The sequence below is a fragment of the Pongo abelii genome, chromosome 20, assembly GCF_028885655.2.
Source record: "Pongo abelii isolate AG06213 chromosome 20, NHGRI_mPonAbe1-v2.0_pri, whole genome shotgun sequence".
Classification (NCBI taxonomy): Eukaryota; Metazoa; Chordata; class Mammalia; order Primates; family Hominidae; genus Pongo; species Pongo abelii.
Genome location: NC_072005.2, coordinates 7,096,908 through 7,114,673, shown reverse-complemented (window position 1 = coordinate 7,114,673; position 17,766 = coordinate 7,096,908). Strand labels below are relative to the sequence as shown.

The 17,766-nt window shown below is 46.8% G+C and overlaps 1 protein-coding gene across 4 annotated transcripts in view; it reads left to right on the top strand.

Moving 5' to 3' along the window:
- Positions 1 to 17,327, top strand: part of INSR (insulin receptor) — a 180,969-nt gene extending 163,642 nt beyond the window's left edge. For 2 of the 4 annotated variants that reach the window (XM_024237100.3, XM_024237098.3), the window contains 8 exons: positions 942 to 1,044; positions 3,244 to 3,311; positions 4,372 to 4,616; positions 6,624 to 6,734; positions 6,840 to 6,999; positions 8,874 to 9,003; positions 10,118 to 10,252; positions 12,180 to 17,327. In XM_024237100.3, the coding sequence (XP_024092868.1) occupies positions 942 to 1,044; positions 3,244 to 3,311; positions 4,372 to 4,616; positions 6,624 to 6,734; positions 6,840 to 6,999; positions 8,874 to 9,003; positions 10,118 to 10,252; positions 12,180 to 12,534 (1,307 nt within the window). In that variant the 3' untranslated portion in view covers positions 12,535 to 17,327. The remainder of the gene's footprint in view (positions 1 to 941; positions 1,045 to 3,243; positions 3,312 to 4,371; positions 4,617 to 6,623; positions 6,735 to 6,839; positions 7,000 to 8,873; positions 9,004 to 10,117; positions 10,253 to 12,179) is intronic. The other 2 variants (XM_063719888.1, XM_024237099.3) reach the window with 1 other exon arrangement.
- The last annotated feature ends 439 nt before the right edge of the window (positions 17,328 to 17,766 follow it).

Genomic DNA, 17,766 nt, shown 5'->3' with positions numbered 1-17,766 from the left:
CTGTGGTGGTGCATGCCTGTAATCCCAGCTACTTGGGAGGCTGAGACAGGAGGATCACTTGGGCCCAGAAGTTTGAGGTTGCGTGAACTGTGATCGTGCCCCTATACTCCAGCCTGGGTGACAGAGCAAGACCCTGTCTCTAAAAAATAAAAATTAAAAGAATTTTACATCTGTCAGAAGTCATGCTGGGATCGGGACTAGCTATGTAATTTGCAAGACGCAGTGAACAATGAAAATGCAGAGCTTCTTGCTTTAAAATTATTAAGAATTTGGCCGGGCATGGTGGCTCACGCCTGTCATCCCAGTACTTTCGGAGGCTGAGGCGGGAGGATCACCTGAGGTCAGGAGTTTGAGAGCAGCCTGGCCAATAAGGTGAAACCCCATCTCTACTAAAAAAATAAAAATTAGCCAGGTGTGATGGTACACGCCTATAATCCCAGCTACTTGGGAGGCTGAAGCAGGAGAATCTCTTAAACCCGGAAGGAGGAGGTTCCAGTGAGGCGAGATCGTGCCACTGAACTCTAGCCTGGGTGTCAGAGCAAGACTCCGTCACAAAAATAAGTAAATAAATAAAAATTAAAATAAAATGAATAAGCATTTCAGAGGGGCAACAGCAGAGCATTAAACTGACAGTATAGGATCCTGCATCTGCTGACTGAGATGTGGGAGGGGTGGAAATGAGCAGTGATTTGGGGCGGGAGTGGGGAACAGTGTGCTTCCAGAATACTGACCTCTGAGCCCACTGCCTGGTCCCACTGCACCTACGGGACTGTTTCGGGACTGCTGGAAAATCAGGGTGTGGAAGAGCAGCAGAGAGGCTCATGGACAAGGGAGGGAGGGAAGAGGGTGGCCCACCCATTCCAGGAGTAGATGTGATTTTTGATGTGAACTTTGTTGGAAACACATTGATATGAAACATATATTTTCTTATTCTATTTCAGTAGATGTCCCGTCAAATATTGCAAAAATTATCATCGGCCCCCTCATCTTTGTCTTTCTCTTCAGTGTTGTGATTGGAAGTATTTATCTATTCCTGAGAAAGAGGTGAGTTCAGTGAGTTCAGTGGTGTGCTGGGAACACTTGGTTCTCTGGGGGAAAACATGCCTTGATATAGGTATAGATATATTTAAGTTTATTATGAATTTTACTGATATAGGATGTGTAACATGCAATTTACAGATAATTGTCATAATATGATATACACAACTCTTTATTATAAATTCCCTCTAGCCAGTTGATTCTCACAGAACGTTTCTGGTTTTTTTGTTTTTGCCCAAACCTTTATATCCAAAGCCAACCTGTTATTGCAATTGATAAACAAGTAAAGCTCCAATGTGAATGTTGATTAATTTTTCAAAATTTACATTAAAGAGTAGGACTTGACTGGGCACAGTGGCTCACACCTGTAATCCTAGCACTTTGGGAGGCCAAGGCAAGTGAATCACCTGAGGTCAGGAGTTTGAGACCAGCCTGGCCAACATGGTGAAACCTCATCTCTACTAAAAATACTAAAAAATTAACCGGGCATGGTGATGGGTGCCTGTAATCCCAGCTACTCAGGAGGCTGAGGCAGGAGAATTACTGAACCCTGGAGGTGGAGGTTGCAGTGAGCCAAAATCTCACCATTGCACTCTAGCCTGGGCGACAGAGGGAGACTCTGTCTCAGAAAAAAAAAAAAAAGTAGGACAAAACTGAAATAAGACATATATGTTCATCAGTGATATGAGTGACGTCTTTGCTGAGTCAGATGGTAATTTTTAAATATCAGAAGAACATTTTCTTAATGTTTTGTGCCACGTGCAACATCACAGTTGCAGAGATGACACGATTTTAAGTTTAATCTACATGATTAAACATTTTTCTTGGCTGGGCACGGTGGCTCACACCTGTAATCCCAGCACTTTGGGAGGCCGAGGCGGGCGTATCATGAGGTCAGGAGTTTGAGACCAGCCTGACCAACATGGTGAAACCCCATCTCCACTAAAAATACAAAAATTAGCAGGGTGTGGAGGTGTGCGCCTGTAATCCCAGCTCCTCAGGAGGCTGAAGCAGGAGAATCGCTTGAACCTGGGAGGCTGAGATTGCAGTGAGCCAAGATCGCACCATTGCACTCCAGCCTGGGCAAGACAGCGAGACTGTCTCAAAAACAAAATGAAACAAACAAAAAACCATTTTTCTCATCACCTTCTCAAGCCTGGACAAACAACAGAACAACAAATCCAGTCCCGAGTTATAGCATTTGCCAGTTTCTGTAATGTAAATATTCCCAGCATGTCTAATTTCAAGCTGTAGACATAATATTACTGAGTGCAGTGTTGGAAAGAGATACATAATAGCTCCCCATTGAATCCACCCTATGGATACAATATGGTGTATAAATGATATAACATAAATAACCTCAACTGCCTTGATTATAGTAAAATGTAGTATGAGAGTTAGGAAGTGATGAGTTTTGAACTTGTATTGTCTTTGCTTTTAGGATAATTTATTTAATTGTAAGCCTCTATAATTTACATTTTTTGTTCTATTTGGAAGGCATTGTACAATTTAATCTTTAATGATGCTTGTATTTAACAACTGGCTCACTAGTTTCCTGAAAATTTAATAAATGTTTCTCATCAGTCAGGATGAGCTCGCTCTAGAACAGTACTGGGTGAGTGGTTTTTAAGTGTTACATGGATGGCCATAAGTTATAATAAAAGCCAGCCAGAGCCCTGCATGGTCGTACACATCTGTAGTCCCAGCCACTCGGGAGGATGAGGCAGGAGGATCACTTGAGACCAAGAGTTCAAGACCAGCCTGGGCAACATAGTGAGACCCTGTCTCTATGAAATTTTAAAAATTAGCCAGGTGTAGTGGTGAGCACCTGTATTCCCAGCTATTCAGAAAGCTGAGGTGGGAGGATCTCTGGAGCCCAGAAGGTTGAGACTGCAGTGAGCTATGATTATACCACTGCCCTCCAGCCACAACACAGCAAGACTGCAACTCTGAAATGTAAAAACAAAAACAAAAAAAACCACCCAGGGAGGGATGAGTGCTCCCATGTTGATGCACTTAAGTACCTGTCTGATGGGCTTCCATTCAAAACATAAAGGTCCCCCATCCCTGCCCTAGACTGCATCTAGGATTATGGGGATTCTGCTGGTAAGGGCTGCCATTTGCCCTGGGGAGTCTTGTATGAAACACCTTTCTGCAGAGTCCCATGAGAATCTCAAGGTAACGTGCCTCGTTTTTCTCCTCCAGGCAGCCAGATGGGCCGCTGGGACCGCTTTACGCTTCTTCAAACCCTGAGTATCTCAGTGCCAGTGATGGTGAGTACCATCCCTTCCCTGTGGGTGGCCAGAACCCTACTCATCAGTTTCCTTTGCCTTCACTATTGAGTGAGAGTGAAGGATGGGTTCCCCAGGGAGGCCAAGAAAAGCCCTCTTATTCATTTGAGTTTGCCAAACTGCCCTTGCTGCAGAAACCTCATTACTGTGTGCATCTGGACACATGGTATTTGGCACCTGCCTGAATGGGCTCATCTAGCTGGTCTGGGACCCTTGGACAGGGTCGACCATTTGGACTGGGCTCAGCTGGGCAGTTCTTCTTCTGGTCTTGCCTGGCTTCACCCATGTAGCTATGTTTTGCTGGTGTGTCAGCTAGCGCTCAGTAGTCTTAGATGATTTCACTCACATGTCTGGTGGTCAGCAGGCTGGGTGGTCCCAAGGTGGGAACCCTAAGCTGGGGGAGGCTGAGCCTCACTCTGTCCATGTAGCCTCTTAGGCTCCAGCAGGCTGGCTCAGGCTTCATTGCATGGTCCTCTGTTGGTTCCTAGTAGCAAGGGAGGGCAAGCTCCAGGGCAATAGTCCATTCCAAATCTCTGCTTGGGTCATTCTTGTTGATTCCCATTGACCAAAATAACTCACAAGGCCATGCCCAGGGCCAAGGGGTGGTGAGATAGACTCCACATTTTCATGGGAAGAGCTCCAAGTATCCTGGCTTTTTTTTTTCCCCAACCTATTACAACCTGTCTTCCATCCCCTTGGCACTTTGCAGAAACAGTAGTCTCAGGTGGGAAGTAGCATCATTCTGTAGCAAGGGTCTGAAATCAGACAAGAAGGATGGGGATGCAGGTTTGCCTCAGGACATATTGGCCAGGATCTTGGACCGGTTGTGGCTCCCTCCTTGAGTCTCTGCCATGCCCTCTCTCCATGGGTGCAGATGCCTGTCCTGTTCTCGGCCATATGCCCAGTGCCCAGCATGGGTCCTGGATCACAGAACTCATTTCATGAGTGTTTTCGAGGGGGTTTGGGTGAGGGCTTGGGTGGAAGGTGGCTGCAGACCCCCAAGGGATCCGCCAAGGATGCTGTGTAGATAAGTGAGAAGTAGTGTTTCCATGCTCTGTGTACGTGCCGGACGAGTGGGAGGTGCCTCGAGAGAAGATAACCCTCCTTCGAGAGCTGGGGCAGGGCTCCTTCGGCATGGTATATGAGGGCAACGCCAGGGACATCATCAAGGGTGAGGCAGAGACCCGTGTGGCGGTGAAGACGGTCAACGAGTCAGCCAGTCTCCGAGAGCGGATTGAATTCCTCAATGAGGCCTCGGTCATGAAGGGCTTCACCTGCCATCACGTGGTGAGTCCAGCAGGGATGGGACATGGGCTGGCTTTCCTGACCCTTCCCTCTCTCTGCCTCCTCCTCCTGCACAGAGCGACAGAGGACACAGGGTGTAACCTCCTACCCACCCCCCACTCCACTAAGCTTCCCATCCTAGAGGTGCGAGGAGGGATTGTTCCCTTCTCAAATCCCATCCTCTCCCACTTTGCCTGGAACCAGACTCTATCACTGTCTCATCACTTTCTGGAATGTTTCATTGCTTTCCAGAATCTTTCATCACTTTCTGGAATCTTCCATCATTTTCTGGAATCTTCCACCACTTTCTGGAATCTTCCATCATTTTCCAGAATCTTCCATTGCTTTTTAGACTCTTGCATTTCTTGCTTTTTCCTGGCTCCTTTGTAACCCAGGACCACACAGAGGTCCACCTGATACCACCTGCCCTCGTTCCTACTCTCCTTTGAAGGCAGAACAAACTCTTCCTGCCTTTCTGCTCCTTTGTTTCTCTTTGAGTCCCATGTGCTTTTATCCTTGCCACACATATTTATGGGGCATTTAAAGCCCTGCTCTTGTCCCTGTGATACAGTGGATACCTGCCCCTGTAGTAGAGCTTCCAAAACAGCAGGTGGAGACAGACTCCAAAACCTTTATTTTTATTTTATATATATATGTGTATATATATATGTGTGTGTGTATATATATATGTGTGTATATATATGTGTATATATATATGTGTGTGTATATATATATATATATATATATTTTTTTTTTTTTTTTTTTTTTTTTTTTGAGATGGAGTCTTGCTTTGTTGTCCAGGCTGGAGTGCAGTGGCACAATCTCAACTCACTGCAAGCTCCACCTCCCGGGTTCACGCTATTCTCCTGTCTCAGCCTCCCGAGTAGCTGGGACTACAGGTGCCCGCCACCACACCCAGCTAATTTTTTTGTATTTTCAGTAGAGACAGGGTTTCACTGTGTTAGCCAGGATGGTCTTGATCTCCTGACCTCGTGATCCGCCCACTTCGGCCTCCCAAAGTGCTGGGATTACAGGCGTCAGCCACCATGCCCAGCCTATTTTTATATATTTTTAAGACAGAGTCTCTCTCTGTTGCCCAGGGTGGAGTGCAGTGGCACAATCTCGGCTCACTGCAACCTCTGCCTCCCAGGTTCAAGCAACTCTCCTGCGGCGGCCTCCTGAGTAGCTGGGATAACAGGAGCCCACCACCACACCCAGCTAATTTTTGTATTTTTAGTAGAGACGGGTTTTCGCCATGTTGGCCAGGCTGCTCTTGAACTCCTGACTTCAGGTGATCCACCAGCCTCAGCCTCCCAAAGTGCTGGGATTATAGGCATAAGCCACTGCCCCTGGCTGACTCCAAACCCTTTATACATTAGGAGAAAATGCTATGGAAACATGAAGAAAGGGAGGAAAGGAGGGTTGGACAGGGGTGTATTTGAGCAAAGACTTAAAGGACATGAGGAGCTGGGCCCTGTGGATGTGGCAGGGAACAGAGAGCCAGGCAGAGGGAATGGTTAAAATACAAAGGACTGACCGGGTGCGGTGGCTGTAATCCCAGTACTTTGGGAGGCTGAGGCAGGTGGATCACCAGAGGTCGGGAGTTCAAGACCAGCCTGACCAACATGGAGAAATCCTGTCTCTACTAAAAATACAAAAATTAGCTGGGTGTGGTGGCAGGCACCAGTAACCCCAGCTACTTGGGAGACTGAGGCAGGAGAATTACTTGAACCCGGGAGGCAAAGGTAGCAGTGAGCCGAGATCACACCACTGCACTCTAGCCTGGGTAACAGCTAGATTCCGTCTCGAAAATTAAAAAAAAAAAAAAAAATACAAAGGCCTATCTGTCTGCTGTCCAGGCAGGTCTGTCTGCTCTCCTAGACCAGGGCTAAGCACGCGGCATCCAGGCCACAGGGTGCTGTGTGTGACATAGACGCCAGGGAGGGAGGAGAACCTTGGTGAGTCGAATCACGGACCCTCCTCCAAGAACCCTGGTTGCTTGCTCCACAGGTGCGCCTCCTGGGAGTGGTGTCCAAGGGCCAGCCCACGCTGGTGGTGATGGAGCTGATGGCTCATGGAGACCTGAAGAGCTACCTCCGTTCTCTGCGGCCAGAGGCTGAGGTGAGCTGCTTCGGGGGACCCAGCGGGGTACTCGGTGGGGCACCAGCTCCTGGCCTCCTCAGATCCCAGTGCTGCTGAAACACCAACCCCGTGTTTCTGTTTTAGAATAATCCTGGCCGCCCTCCGCCTACCCTGCAAGAGATGATTCAGATGGCGGCAGAGATTGCTGACGGGATGGCCTACCTGAACGCCAAGAAGTTTGTGCATCGGGACCTGGCAGCGAGAAACTGCATGGTCGCCCATGATTTTACTGTCAAAATTGGAGGTTCGTCTGGCTTTCTGCTTTGAAAACATAACGACCCATGCCAGGTTTGATTTCAGAAGGAAGTTGTCTATAATGAGCCACTAAGTCTTTTCTGAGAGTATAAAGGGGCAAGATAGTTCTTTTTGTTTTTTGTTTTTGTGGGGGTTTTTTGTTGTTGTTGTTGTTGTCTGTTTTTTGCTTTTGTTTTTGAGACAGAGTCTTACTCTATCGCCCAGGCTGGAGTGCAGTGGCGTGATCTCGGCTCACTGCAACCTCTGCCTCCTGGGTTCAAGTGATTCACCTGCCTCAGCCTTCTGAGTAGCTGGGACTACAGGTGTGCGCCACCACACCCAGCTAAAATTTTTGTATTTTTAGTGGAGACGGGGTTTCACCATGTTGGCCAGGATAGTCTTGATCTCCTGACCTTGTGATCCTCCTGCCTCAGCCTCCCAAAGTGCTGGGATTACAGGCATGAGCCACTGCACCGGCTTTTTTTTTTTCTTTTTTCTGAGATGGAGTCTTGCTATGTTGCCCAGGCTGGAGTCCAGTGACAGGATCTCGGCTCACTGAAACCTCCACCTCTTGGGTTCAAGCGATTCTCCTGCCCCAGCCTCCTGAGTAGCTAGGATTACAGGCGTGCGCCACCACACCCAGCTACTTTTTGTATTTTTAGTAGAGACGGAGTTTCACCGTGTAGGCCAAGATGGTCTCAAACTCCTGACCTCAAATGATCCACCTGTGTTGGCCTCCCAAAGCACTGGGATTACAGACATGAGCCACTGTGCCTGGCTGGGCAAGATTTTGGATGGGGACCCCCCCCCCCAGCTGTCTAATTGCATGTATTGATAAACTTACTTACTCATTCACTTCTTTAAAAGATATTTGTAGGACTGGGGGTCCCGCCTGTAATCTCAGTGCTTTGGAAGTCCAATATGTAAAGACTGCTTGAGTCCAGGAGTTTGAGACCAGCCTGGGCAGCATAGCAAGACTTCATCCCCTTGAAAAAATTTTTTAAAAAGTGGGGTGTGGTGGTACACACCTGTGGTCCCAGCTACTCAGGAGGCTGGGGTGGGAGGATTGCTTGAGCCTAGGAGGTGGAGGCTGCAGTGAGCTGTGACTGCATCGCTGCACTCCAGCCTGGGCGACAGTGAGACGCTATTTCAAAAAACAAATAAAAAAGGAATATAGAGGGGACTAGAGCAGCGTGAGATGTGAGGATGAGAAGAGAGGCAGAAACGAGACCCAGAAGGACCTTGCGTGTCATGGCAAGTCATCTTGACATTATCTTACGTTAGCAAGGGGCAGCAGGAAGTGATATGATTCTATTATGACTCAAAAAGACATCTCCTGGCCAGGCGCGGTGGCTCACCCCTGTAATCCCAGCACTTTGGGAGGCTGAGGTGGGCAGATTACCTGAGCTCAGGAGTTCGAGACCAGCCTGGTCAACACGGTGAAACCCTGTCTCTACTCAAAATACAAAACATTAGCTAGACATGGTGGCAGACAGCTGTAATCTCAGCTACTCAGGAGGCTGAGGCAGGAGAATTGTTTGAATCAGGGAGGTAGAGGTTGCAGTGAGCCAAGATTGCACCACTGCACTCCAGCCTGGAGGACAGAGTGAGACTCCATATCAAAAAAAAAAAAGAAAAATGTAGCTTCTTTGTCATTTGGTACCTTCTTTTCCCTCCCTTTAAACAGTAGCCCATCTTCCCCCTTCACTTCCCCATGCGTACCCTCAGAATCCATTCTTACTGGATTTGGCCACCACCCAGGTGGGCACAGACGTGGGCCAGGTGAACCCCTCTTAGGGCTCTGTGAGAGGTGGGGCAGTCAGGATGGCAGATGCTAGGACCAAGGCTGAAGGTTAAGAGCGTGTAAACCTTTCATGTTGTCAGACTTTGGAATGACCAGAGACATCTATGAAACGGATTACTACCGGAAAGGGGGTAAGGGTCTGCTCCCTGTACGGTGGATGGCGCCGGAGTCCCTGAAGGATGGGGTCTTTACCACTTCTTCTGACATGTGGTGAGTTGTGTGTGGATGGGTGGATGGATGCTGGGCTGGAATTCCAGGTGCTAGTGACAGCCAAGAGCGGGGGAAGGAAACCTGCCATCCTCCTGGACGCCCCATCAAGGATAGGAAGGCAGCGTCCTGTCTGAGGATCTTCCCACAGCTACTCTTATGTCCTGACTAATCCTGTAGGCATTGTGAACCCCGAAAATCTGAGACAGGTCTCAGTTAATTTAGGAAGTTTATCTTGCCAAGGTTGAGGACATGTGCCCGTGGCACAGCCTCAGGTGGTCCTGAGGACAGGTGCCCAAGGTGGTCAGAGCACAGTTTGGTTTTATACATTTTAGGGAGACATGAGACATCAGTCAACATATATAAGATGAACATTGGTTCGGTCTGGAAAGACGGGACAACTCGAAGCGGGGAGGGAGCTTCCAGGTTGTAGGTAGATAAGAGACAAATGGTTGCATTCTTTTGAGTTTCTGATGAGCCTCTCCAAAGAAGCCAATCAGATATGCAGGTATCTCAGTGAGCAGAGTGGAGACTCTGAATAGACTGGGAGGCAGGTTTGTCCAAGCAGTTCCCAGCTGGACTTTTTCCTTGAGTTTAGTGATTTGGGAGCCCCAAATTGATTTCCTTTCACAGCATTTATGATCTGCAGCATGAATTGTTTTATTAAGTGGCCAACCACGTTCTAGAAACCAAGAGATGTGTTTGTGTGTTTGTGTGTTTGCATGTGTATGTGTGTGTATGTGTGTTTGCGTGTGTTTGCATGTGTATTTGCATGTGTGTGCACGCGTGTGTTTGTGTGTTTGCATGTGTATGTGTGTGCATATGTGTGCATGTGTGTTCGTGTGTTTGTGTGTATTTGCATGTGTGTGCATGTGTGTTTGTGTTTGCGTGTATGTGTTTGCATGTGTGCGCCTGTGTGCTAGTTTGCCTGTGTGTGTTTGCGTGTGTGCGTGTTTGTGTGTGTGTGTATGTTTGCATGTATGTTGTGTGTTTGCATGTGTGTGCTTGCGTATGTGTGTTTGTGTATGTGTTTGCATGTGTGTTTGCGTGTGTGTGTTTGCGTGTGTGTGTGTGTATAAATGGCTTCTTTGTTACTACTCTCAACTGTCATTGGCAGGTCCTTTGGCGTGGTCCTTTGGGAAATCACCAGCTTGGCAGAACAGCCTTACCAAGGCCTGTCTAATGAACAGGTGTTGAAATTTGTCATGGATGGAGGGTATCTGGATCAACCCGACAACTGTCCAGAGAGAGTGTAAGTGTAGAAAGGGTTTAAGGTGTGTGAGGTGTTCGTTGAAAGGGTATTGCCCTTTACACTTGTGCTTGGTTTTGCCTTTCCTATGTCTACACGCTCACTGTGTTTTCATGCTATATGTTACAGATGTGTTTGTGTTTGCATAGCTTGTCTTTACATGCGTGCTTGCATTTGCATATTGCATTGTGGTACACACACTTGAGTTTCCATATATGCTACATGTATGCTTACATTTGCATATTATATATTTACATAGGTATTTATGTTGGCATATTATATGTTTATGTGTGCATCAGCACATGTACACCTTGTTTACATATCATTAGCACACGTGTTTGCATATGTGTTTATGTTTGCATATTATGTCTTTACCTGCAAGCTTGTGTTTGCAAATCATATGATTGTATCTTTGGAAGGTCACACAAAAAACCCGTAGCAGTAGTTATCTTGGGAGAAGGGAACTGGAGACCTGGGGTCGGGGGAGAGAGACCTATGTTTGCCTGTTAATTTTTTTTTTTTTTTTTTTTTTTTTTGAGATGGAGTCTTGCTCTGTCGTCCAGGCTGGAGTGCAGTGGCGCGATCTCGGCTCACTGCAAGCTCCGCCTCCGGGTTCACGCCATTCTCCTGCCTCAGCCTCCCGAGTAGCTGGGACTACAGGCGCCCGCCACTGCGCCAGGCTAATTTTTTTTTTTTTTTTTTTTTGTATTTTTAGTAGAAACGGGGTTTCACCGTGGTCTCGATCTCCTGACCTCGTGATCCGCCCACCTCGGCCTCCGCGCTCAGCTGCCTGTTAATTCTTTATACACTTAAAATTTTGTCAGGTGGCTGGGCATGGGTGGCTCACGCCTGTAATCCCAGCAATTTGGGAGACCGAGGTGAATGATCACCTAAGGTCAGGAGTTCAAGACCAGCCTGGCCAACATGGTGAAACCCCGTCTCTATTAAAAATATAAAAATTACCCAGGCGCGGTGGTAGGCGCCTGTAATCCCAGCTACTCAGGAGGCTGAGGCAGGAGAATTGCTTGAATCGGGGAGACAGAGGTTGCAGTGAGCAGAGACTGCGCCATTGCACTGCAGCCTGGGTGACAGAGTGATGAAGTCTCACTCTGTCACCCAGGCTGGTAGAGTGCAGTGGTGCAATCACAGCTCACTGCAACCTTGAACTCGTGGACTCAGCCTCCTGGCTCAGCCTCCCAAAGTGCTGGGATTACTCTTGACCCAGTTTTGAAATGAGGCAGCCCTTTTCAAAACCATCTTTCAGGCTGGACAGGATGGCTCATGCCTGGAATCTCAGTGCTTTGGGAGGTTGAGGCAGGAGGATGGCATGAGCCCAGGAGTTCGAGGCTGCAATTAGCTATAATTGTGCCACTGCCCTCCATCCTGGGTGACAAAGTGAGAAACCCTGTCTCAAAAAAAAAAAAAAAAAAAAAGCGGCCATGCATGGTGGCTCACACCTGTAATCCCAGCACCTTGGGAGGCCAAGGTGGGTGGATCGTTTGAGCCTAGGAGTTTGAGGCCAGCCTGGGCAACATAGCAAAACCCTGTCTCTGCAAAAAGTACAAAAATTAGCTAGGCATGGTGGTGCACACCTGTGGTCCCAGCTACTTGGGAGGCCAAGGTGAGAGGATTGCTTGAGCCTAGGAGGCAGAGGCTGCAGTGAGCTGTGATCATGCCACTGCACTCCAGCCTGGGTGACAGAATGAGATGCTGTGTCCAAAATAAGAAGAAGAAAAGCAAAAAGAAAACACCATCTCTCAGCACCTCTAGCATTGCTATTTCTGCCTTGACAGTTGTCCACATACACAGCCAGCACCTGATGTGAGCACGTGTGGTCCGTGGGTGTTGGCTGCAGGGACAAGGGTGGGGGTTGGGAGGATGCTTGGCTGGGCCCCCAGACTCACCCAGGACGTGTCCTTCTGCCCCGCAGCACTGACCTCATGCGCATGTGCTGGCAATTCAACCCCAAGATGAGGCCAACCTTCCTGGAGATTGTCAACCTGCTCAAGGACGACCTGCACCCCAGCTTTCCGGAGGTGTCGTTCTTCCACAGCGAGGAGAACAAGGCTCCCGAGAGTGAGGAGCTGGAGATGGAGTTTGAGGACATGGAGAATGTGCCCCTGGACCGTTCCTCGCACTGTCAGAGGGAGGAGGCGGGGGGCCGGGATGGAGGGTCCTCGCTAGGTTTCAAGCGGAGCTACGAGGAACACATCCCTTACACACACATGAACGGAGGCAAGAAAAACGGGCGGATTCTGACCTTGCCTCGGTCCAATCCTTCCTAACAGTGCCTACCGTGGCGGGGGCAGGCAGGGGTTCCCATTTTCGCTTTCCTCTGGTTTGAAAGCCTCTGGAAAACTCAGGATTCTCACGACTCTACCATGTCCGATGGAGTTCAGAGATCGTTCCTATACATTTCTGTTCATCTTAAGATGGACTCGTTTGGTTACCAATTTAACTAGTCCTGCAGAGGATTTAACTGTGAACCTGGAGGGCAAGGGGTTTCCACAGTTGCTGCTCCTTTGGGGCAACGACGGTTTCAGACCAGGACTTTGTGTTTTTTCGTTTCCCCCACCCGCCCCCAGCAGATGGAAACAAAGCACCTGTTTTTACAAATTCTTTTTTTTTTTTTTTTTTTTTTTTTTTTGCTGGTGTCTGAGCTGCAGTATAAAAGACAAAACTTCCTGTTTGTGGAACAAAAGTTCAAAAGAAAAAACAAAACAAAAACACCCAGCCCTGTTCCAGGAGAATTTCAAGTTTTACAGGTTGGGCTTCAAGATGGTTTTTTTTTTTTTTTTTTTTTTTTCCCTCATCCAGGCTGAAGGATTTTTTTTTTTCTTTACAAAATGAGTTCCTCAAATTGACCAATAGCTGCTGCTTTCATACTTTGGATAAGGGTCTGTGGTCCCGGCGTGTGCTCACGTGTGTATGCACGTGTGTGTCCATTAGACACGGCTGATGTGTGTGCAAAGTATCCATGCGGAGTTGATGCTTTGGGAATTGGCTCATGAAGGTTCTTCTCAAGGGTGCGAGCTCATGTCCCCCTCTCTCCTTCCTTCTTATTGACTGGGAGACTGTGCTCTCGACAGATTCTTCTTGTGTCGGAAGTCTAGCCTCAGGTTTCTGTCCTCCCTTCACGTTGGTGGCCAAGGGAGGAGCATTTCATTTGGAGTGATTATGAATCTTTTCAAGACCAAACCAAGCTAGGACATTTAAAAAAAAAAAAAAGAAAGAAAGAAAAAACAAAATGGAAAAAGGGGGAAAAAAAAGAACTGAGATGACAGAGTTTTGAGAATATATTTGTAACATATTTAATTTTTAAAGTCTCTGGTATTAGCCTCATAAGTTATTGACTATTCCCTGGGGTTGGCGGGGAGTGGGGACATGAGTTGGTCTGCCTGTTGTGGGGCCGGGAAGGGGAGGGAGTCAGGCTCAAGTGGCCTCTTTGTTTGGTCTTAAAGGCATCCATTTCTGGAAATGAAGCCACGTTCGCTGCTAACACTTTTGGACGTTGTGGGGCCACGTGGAGTGTGTGACAGACTAGGTTTTATGGATGGTCTGGTTCAGGTACCAGGTCTGCTGGAAGGTTCCTGTTCGGATAAGCTGGTAGCTACCTAGCTCTGAGCCTGCCTTCAAGAACCCCTGTGTTCATCCTCTGGTTCTCTGTGTGTACCTCTTATGGCATTTCCTCTCCCGGGTGTGAACATCCTACCGTTATTGCGCAAACCCAAGAACGTCAGATCCCAAAGCGCAACAACCTGGATGGACTTTGGGAACATCTAAGCAATATAAGAGAGAGGTGCACTGAGAGTACATCTTGGTCCCCTCCACCCTGAGAGCATCTGACGGTCCTCAGTACTGAACTCCCGGAAGCTGCTCTGAGCCCGGTGACCTCATCTGGGCCAGGTGTGGTGCCTGAGCAGAATGCTCAGGCGCTTACAATGTTGCAATCCCTAAGAGAGTAGAGTCTGGAGGAGAAACCGTGAGAAAGACTTTTCACACCACCAAGAACTTCCGAATGGGCGTGAATCCACCGTTTCTTCTCTTTGCAAAAAGAACCACCACAGCTGCTCAATGAACACAGTGAACTCATCACTTTGGTTCATCAAAAAATCGTCACCCATGCGTTATTCCTGAGTGCATTTTCTTACAACTTTTTGACTGCTTCCTTTTCTTCTTAAGAGTTGTGGGCTTAAGAATGGGATAGAGTCATAATGGCAACCTCCAAGCCCTCTCAATTCTTGATTAAGAACACAGGTAGACATGAATCCCAATTGTCTATTGCTATCTTATTTATATGATTTGGGAAAATACAGCATATAAAAATATTGCTGAGGAGCCTCAGTGATTGGGTACAAGAAGCAAGAGTACAGAAATTATTTTTGCCAAATTTATTTTGTAAATATGAGGGTCTGTACCTAAATTAAAAAAACAAACAAACACGTAGATCTAGGTATTTTGTTCTCTTCTTAGTAAATTTGTAGTGGTTGTATACTACACTAGCTGCAATTTTCACATTTTTCTAATTCAGAAAGGTTTTTCTTATATTAGGGGAAAAAGTATTTATTTTAATATATAAAATCACTCTGAAAATCACTCTCATAAAAAATGGAGCGCATGTAAATTTTTATCAAAGAAAAATAAACAGGTGAATGGGGATAGTGATTTTCTTTTTTCAGCACAGTCTACCTCAGTGTATTGTTAAGATGTGATTCAATCATGGACATCTTTGAGATTTCAGAATTCTACCTGGAACCGGTCTGAATCAGGGAACGTGTGTATCAGCTGATTCGAATGCCAGGGACCAGTAAGAATTTTGAGGGAGGGAGTTGGGATGGAGAAGGTATGGCCTTTATGTGAGCATAGATCCTTTTCTTCCTGGTAATATTCTTCTCTGAATTTAATCTTCCTTTAAAAAAAAATTCTCCATCTATTGTCACTATGTTCCCCAAACATAAACTAAGTTCCAGGCTGTCATGATGTATCTGATATATGGGGTACACCCACAAGGTGTACCTTCCTTTGGTGAGAGATGGCTGCTGGGGCAAAGACGGGCTTTGGTTCAGAACAAGCATTCCCACCTGTTCCATGGAATCCCCCTGAAGTGAGCACAAAGGTGCCCTGGGCTCCCTGATGGTTTATTCCCACTCCTTTCAGGCTGGTGATACACCTTACACACAAACACCTAATGCAATGTCTTTTCAAATTCTCCAAGTGGGATGGGAGCATGTGGGGGAAATTCCAATCCAAAACCCATTAATGTGCTGAATACTTTTTTTTTTTTTTTTTTGCAACAACACCTTGGACCTCTGTGTTGGGGTTTGATTGACCTCAAGCTGATATTATTGGACCTTGTGCAGCTTTGATAACCCATGTGAGAGTCTAGGCAGGGCCAGTGGGGCTCAAATCTTGCTGCTCTTGTACTTTTAGGCACTGCCCTTGCAGACTCACCTTTCTCCACCTGCCCTGGAGAAAGGTAGGGTGTGCTGGGCCTGCCCCTTGCAAATGGGGTTCACCAGTTTCATTTATTTGACTCCACTGCCTCAGTGAAAAGAGCAAACAGCTATTGGGTTGCAAGCCTCTTTTGACATTAGGAAATGTTGACTTTGTAACAATAAAACTTTGGTCCTAGAAAGACACGGTTGTCCTCGGAGTTTGTAGTGTTAAGTTGCAACAACAACAACAACGACAAAAAGCAACAAAACCAGCTTAGGGTAACACTTTTTGTTGCTTGTTTTTAAAGATGTCTCCCTATGATTAAAACCCTTTTCATTAATGTAGTGAAAGCCACACAGGAGTTTCTTCTTCCAGGAGAATACCAAGCATGTCACTTTCTCTCTGCATCAGTGATGTCAAATATGCATCAGAAAATGTTCAGGTTTTGGGAGCTGTCCTAGGTGCTGTTCCATCATTGGAAGTAGTGAGAAAGGGATGCACTGCTGCTTGTCTGGATATAGGCTGAGGATGATTGAGAGAAGCTGTGGGAACTGACACAAGGGTCTGCACAGGTCATCCTGTGACTCTGGGGATTATGTTACCAATTGACGGACAGATCTTTCACTGTATCCTACCAGGGCAGGTAGTCCACCAAGAAATGTGCTTATTGGATTGGGAGGTGTTTATTTGTAGTCCGCTGTAACACGTGTGAAAGAGCAGGAGCGTCATCAGCATATGACTTGCGCTGGTCATCTGGTAAATGGATGTACTTTAGTTCCAGAGGTAATCATTTCTCTCCTTCACAGTGGGTGAAAGTTTAGGGTTAAATGTCCTTTGAGTGTCACCTGGTGAGTCCTTGACACCTTAGGCTCTTCAGAAACGATGGTTTTGTTGAGGATGGGGAACAGGGAATGCCGATTTTATATACGTGGTACACGTAGAGGAGTGTCACTTCAGAAAATCTTCCGGCATGTTCTTCAGAATATTAATTTATATGAGAGGTGAGGTTGGGAATGAAAAGAACAGGTCAGCACTTTTTTTTTTTTTTCCTAGAACATACAAAAGAACATGGTGGACTTTCAGGGGGCTGCAATGGAAGGTGAATATTTCCTTAAGGGTCCCTGAGAAATGGGGGTGAGGTGAGGGGACACAATGGCTTTTTGAGCTTACTTTTGCCTTCTGATACCAGTCAAGGTCCAGAACCAGCCACCAGCCAAATTTCTGTCTGGGTGTGGGCCACTGAAAATCCTTGTTAAAAACCAGATCACAAATCTGGGGCTCTTGGTCCCATTGGAGAAGGAAGGAGGAGCCTCAAAATAAGTGTGCATCCATGCACATATTAAGGAACGGCTTGTTTAGTCTTTACACTTTGCCTGAAAGTTGCTGCTCCTCGTCCCTTTGTGTGCCTGGGAGGCCTTGGCCCTGTGCGTTGGCAACGCAGGATCAAATGTACCGCAGCTTTTGCAGAAAACAACTCAGAAACACAAAACCCACCAACAGCTCAATTATTTTTTCAATGTTTTCCTACAAGAGCCAAGTAGCACCATGTACAGAAGACGCCTTTTTTTTTGGAATATTGAAATCGTTCTGCATGTAAAATATGGGATAATGACCTGTTTATATTAAAATTCTGATTAAATTATCTGAGAATATGCTTGTTTTTGTGTGGTGTCCCAGTAAGGACCTGTCATGTGGTCGGGGGATGTGGCTATGAGTTGGGCTGTGTTAAGGAAAACCTCTTGGAATATGTAGGTACCTTTTTTTAGAGGAGAAAAACACCTAGATTCTTCCACACATGAAAAGGGAGGTTAAATAACTGCTACCAGAAGAGTTGATGACTCGCAGGGACATACTTGTATGGCCAAACTGGTGATTTAAAAATATTGCACTATTTCCATACCGTTTGGTAAGTAAGCGCTTCCCCAGGGTCTCCCAGACCTCCCCATGGTCCAGCCACTAAAGGGTTCACTCCGAGAATACCAATGAACTTTTAAGATCTTGCTCTATTCTGATATGCAGGAAACTCACATGTGAAATATTTTCAACGTCATCCTGGGAATGGAGATCTGTTCCCAGGTTGG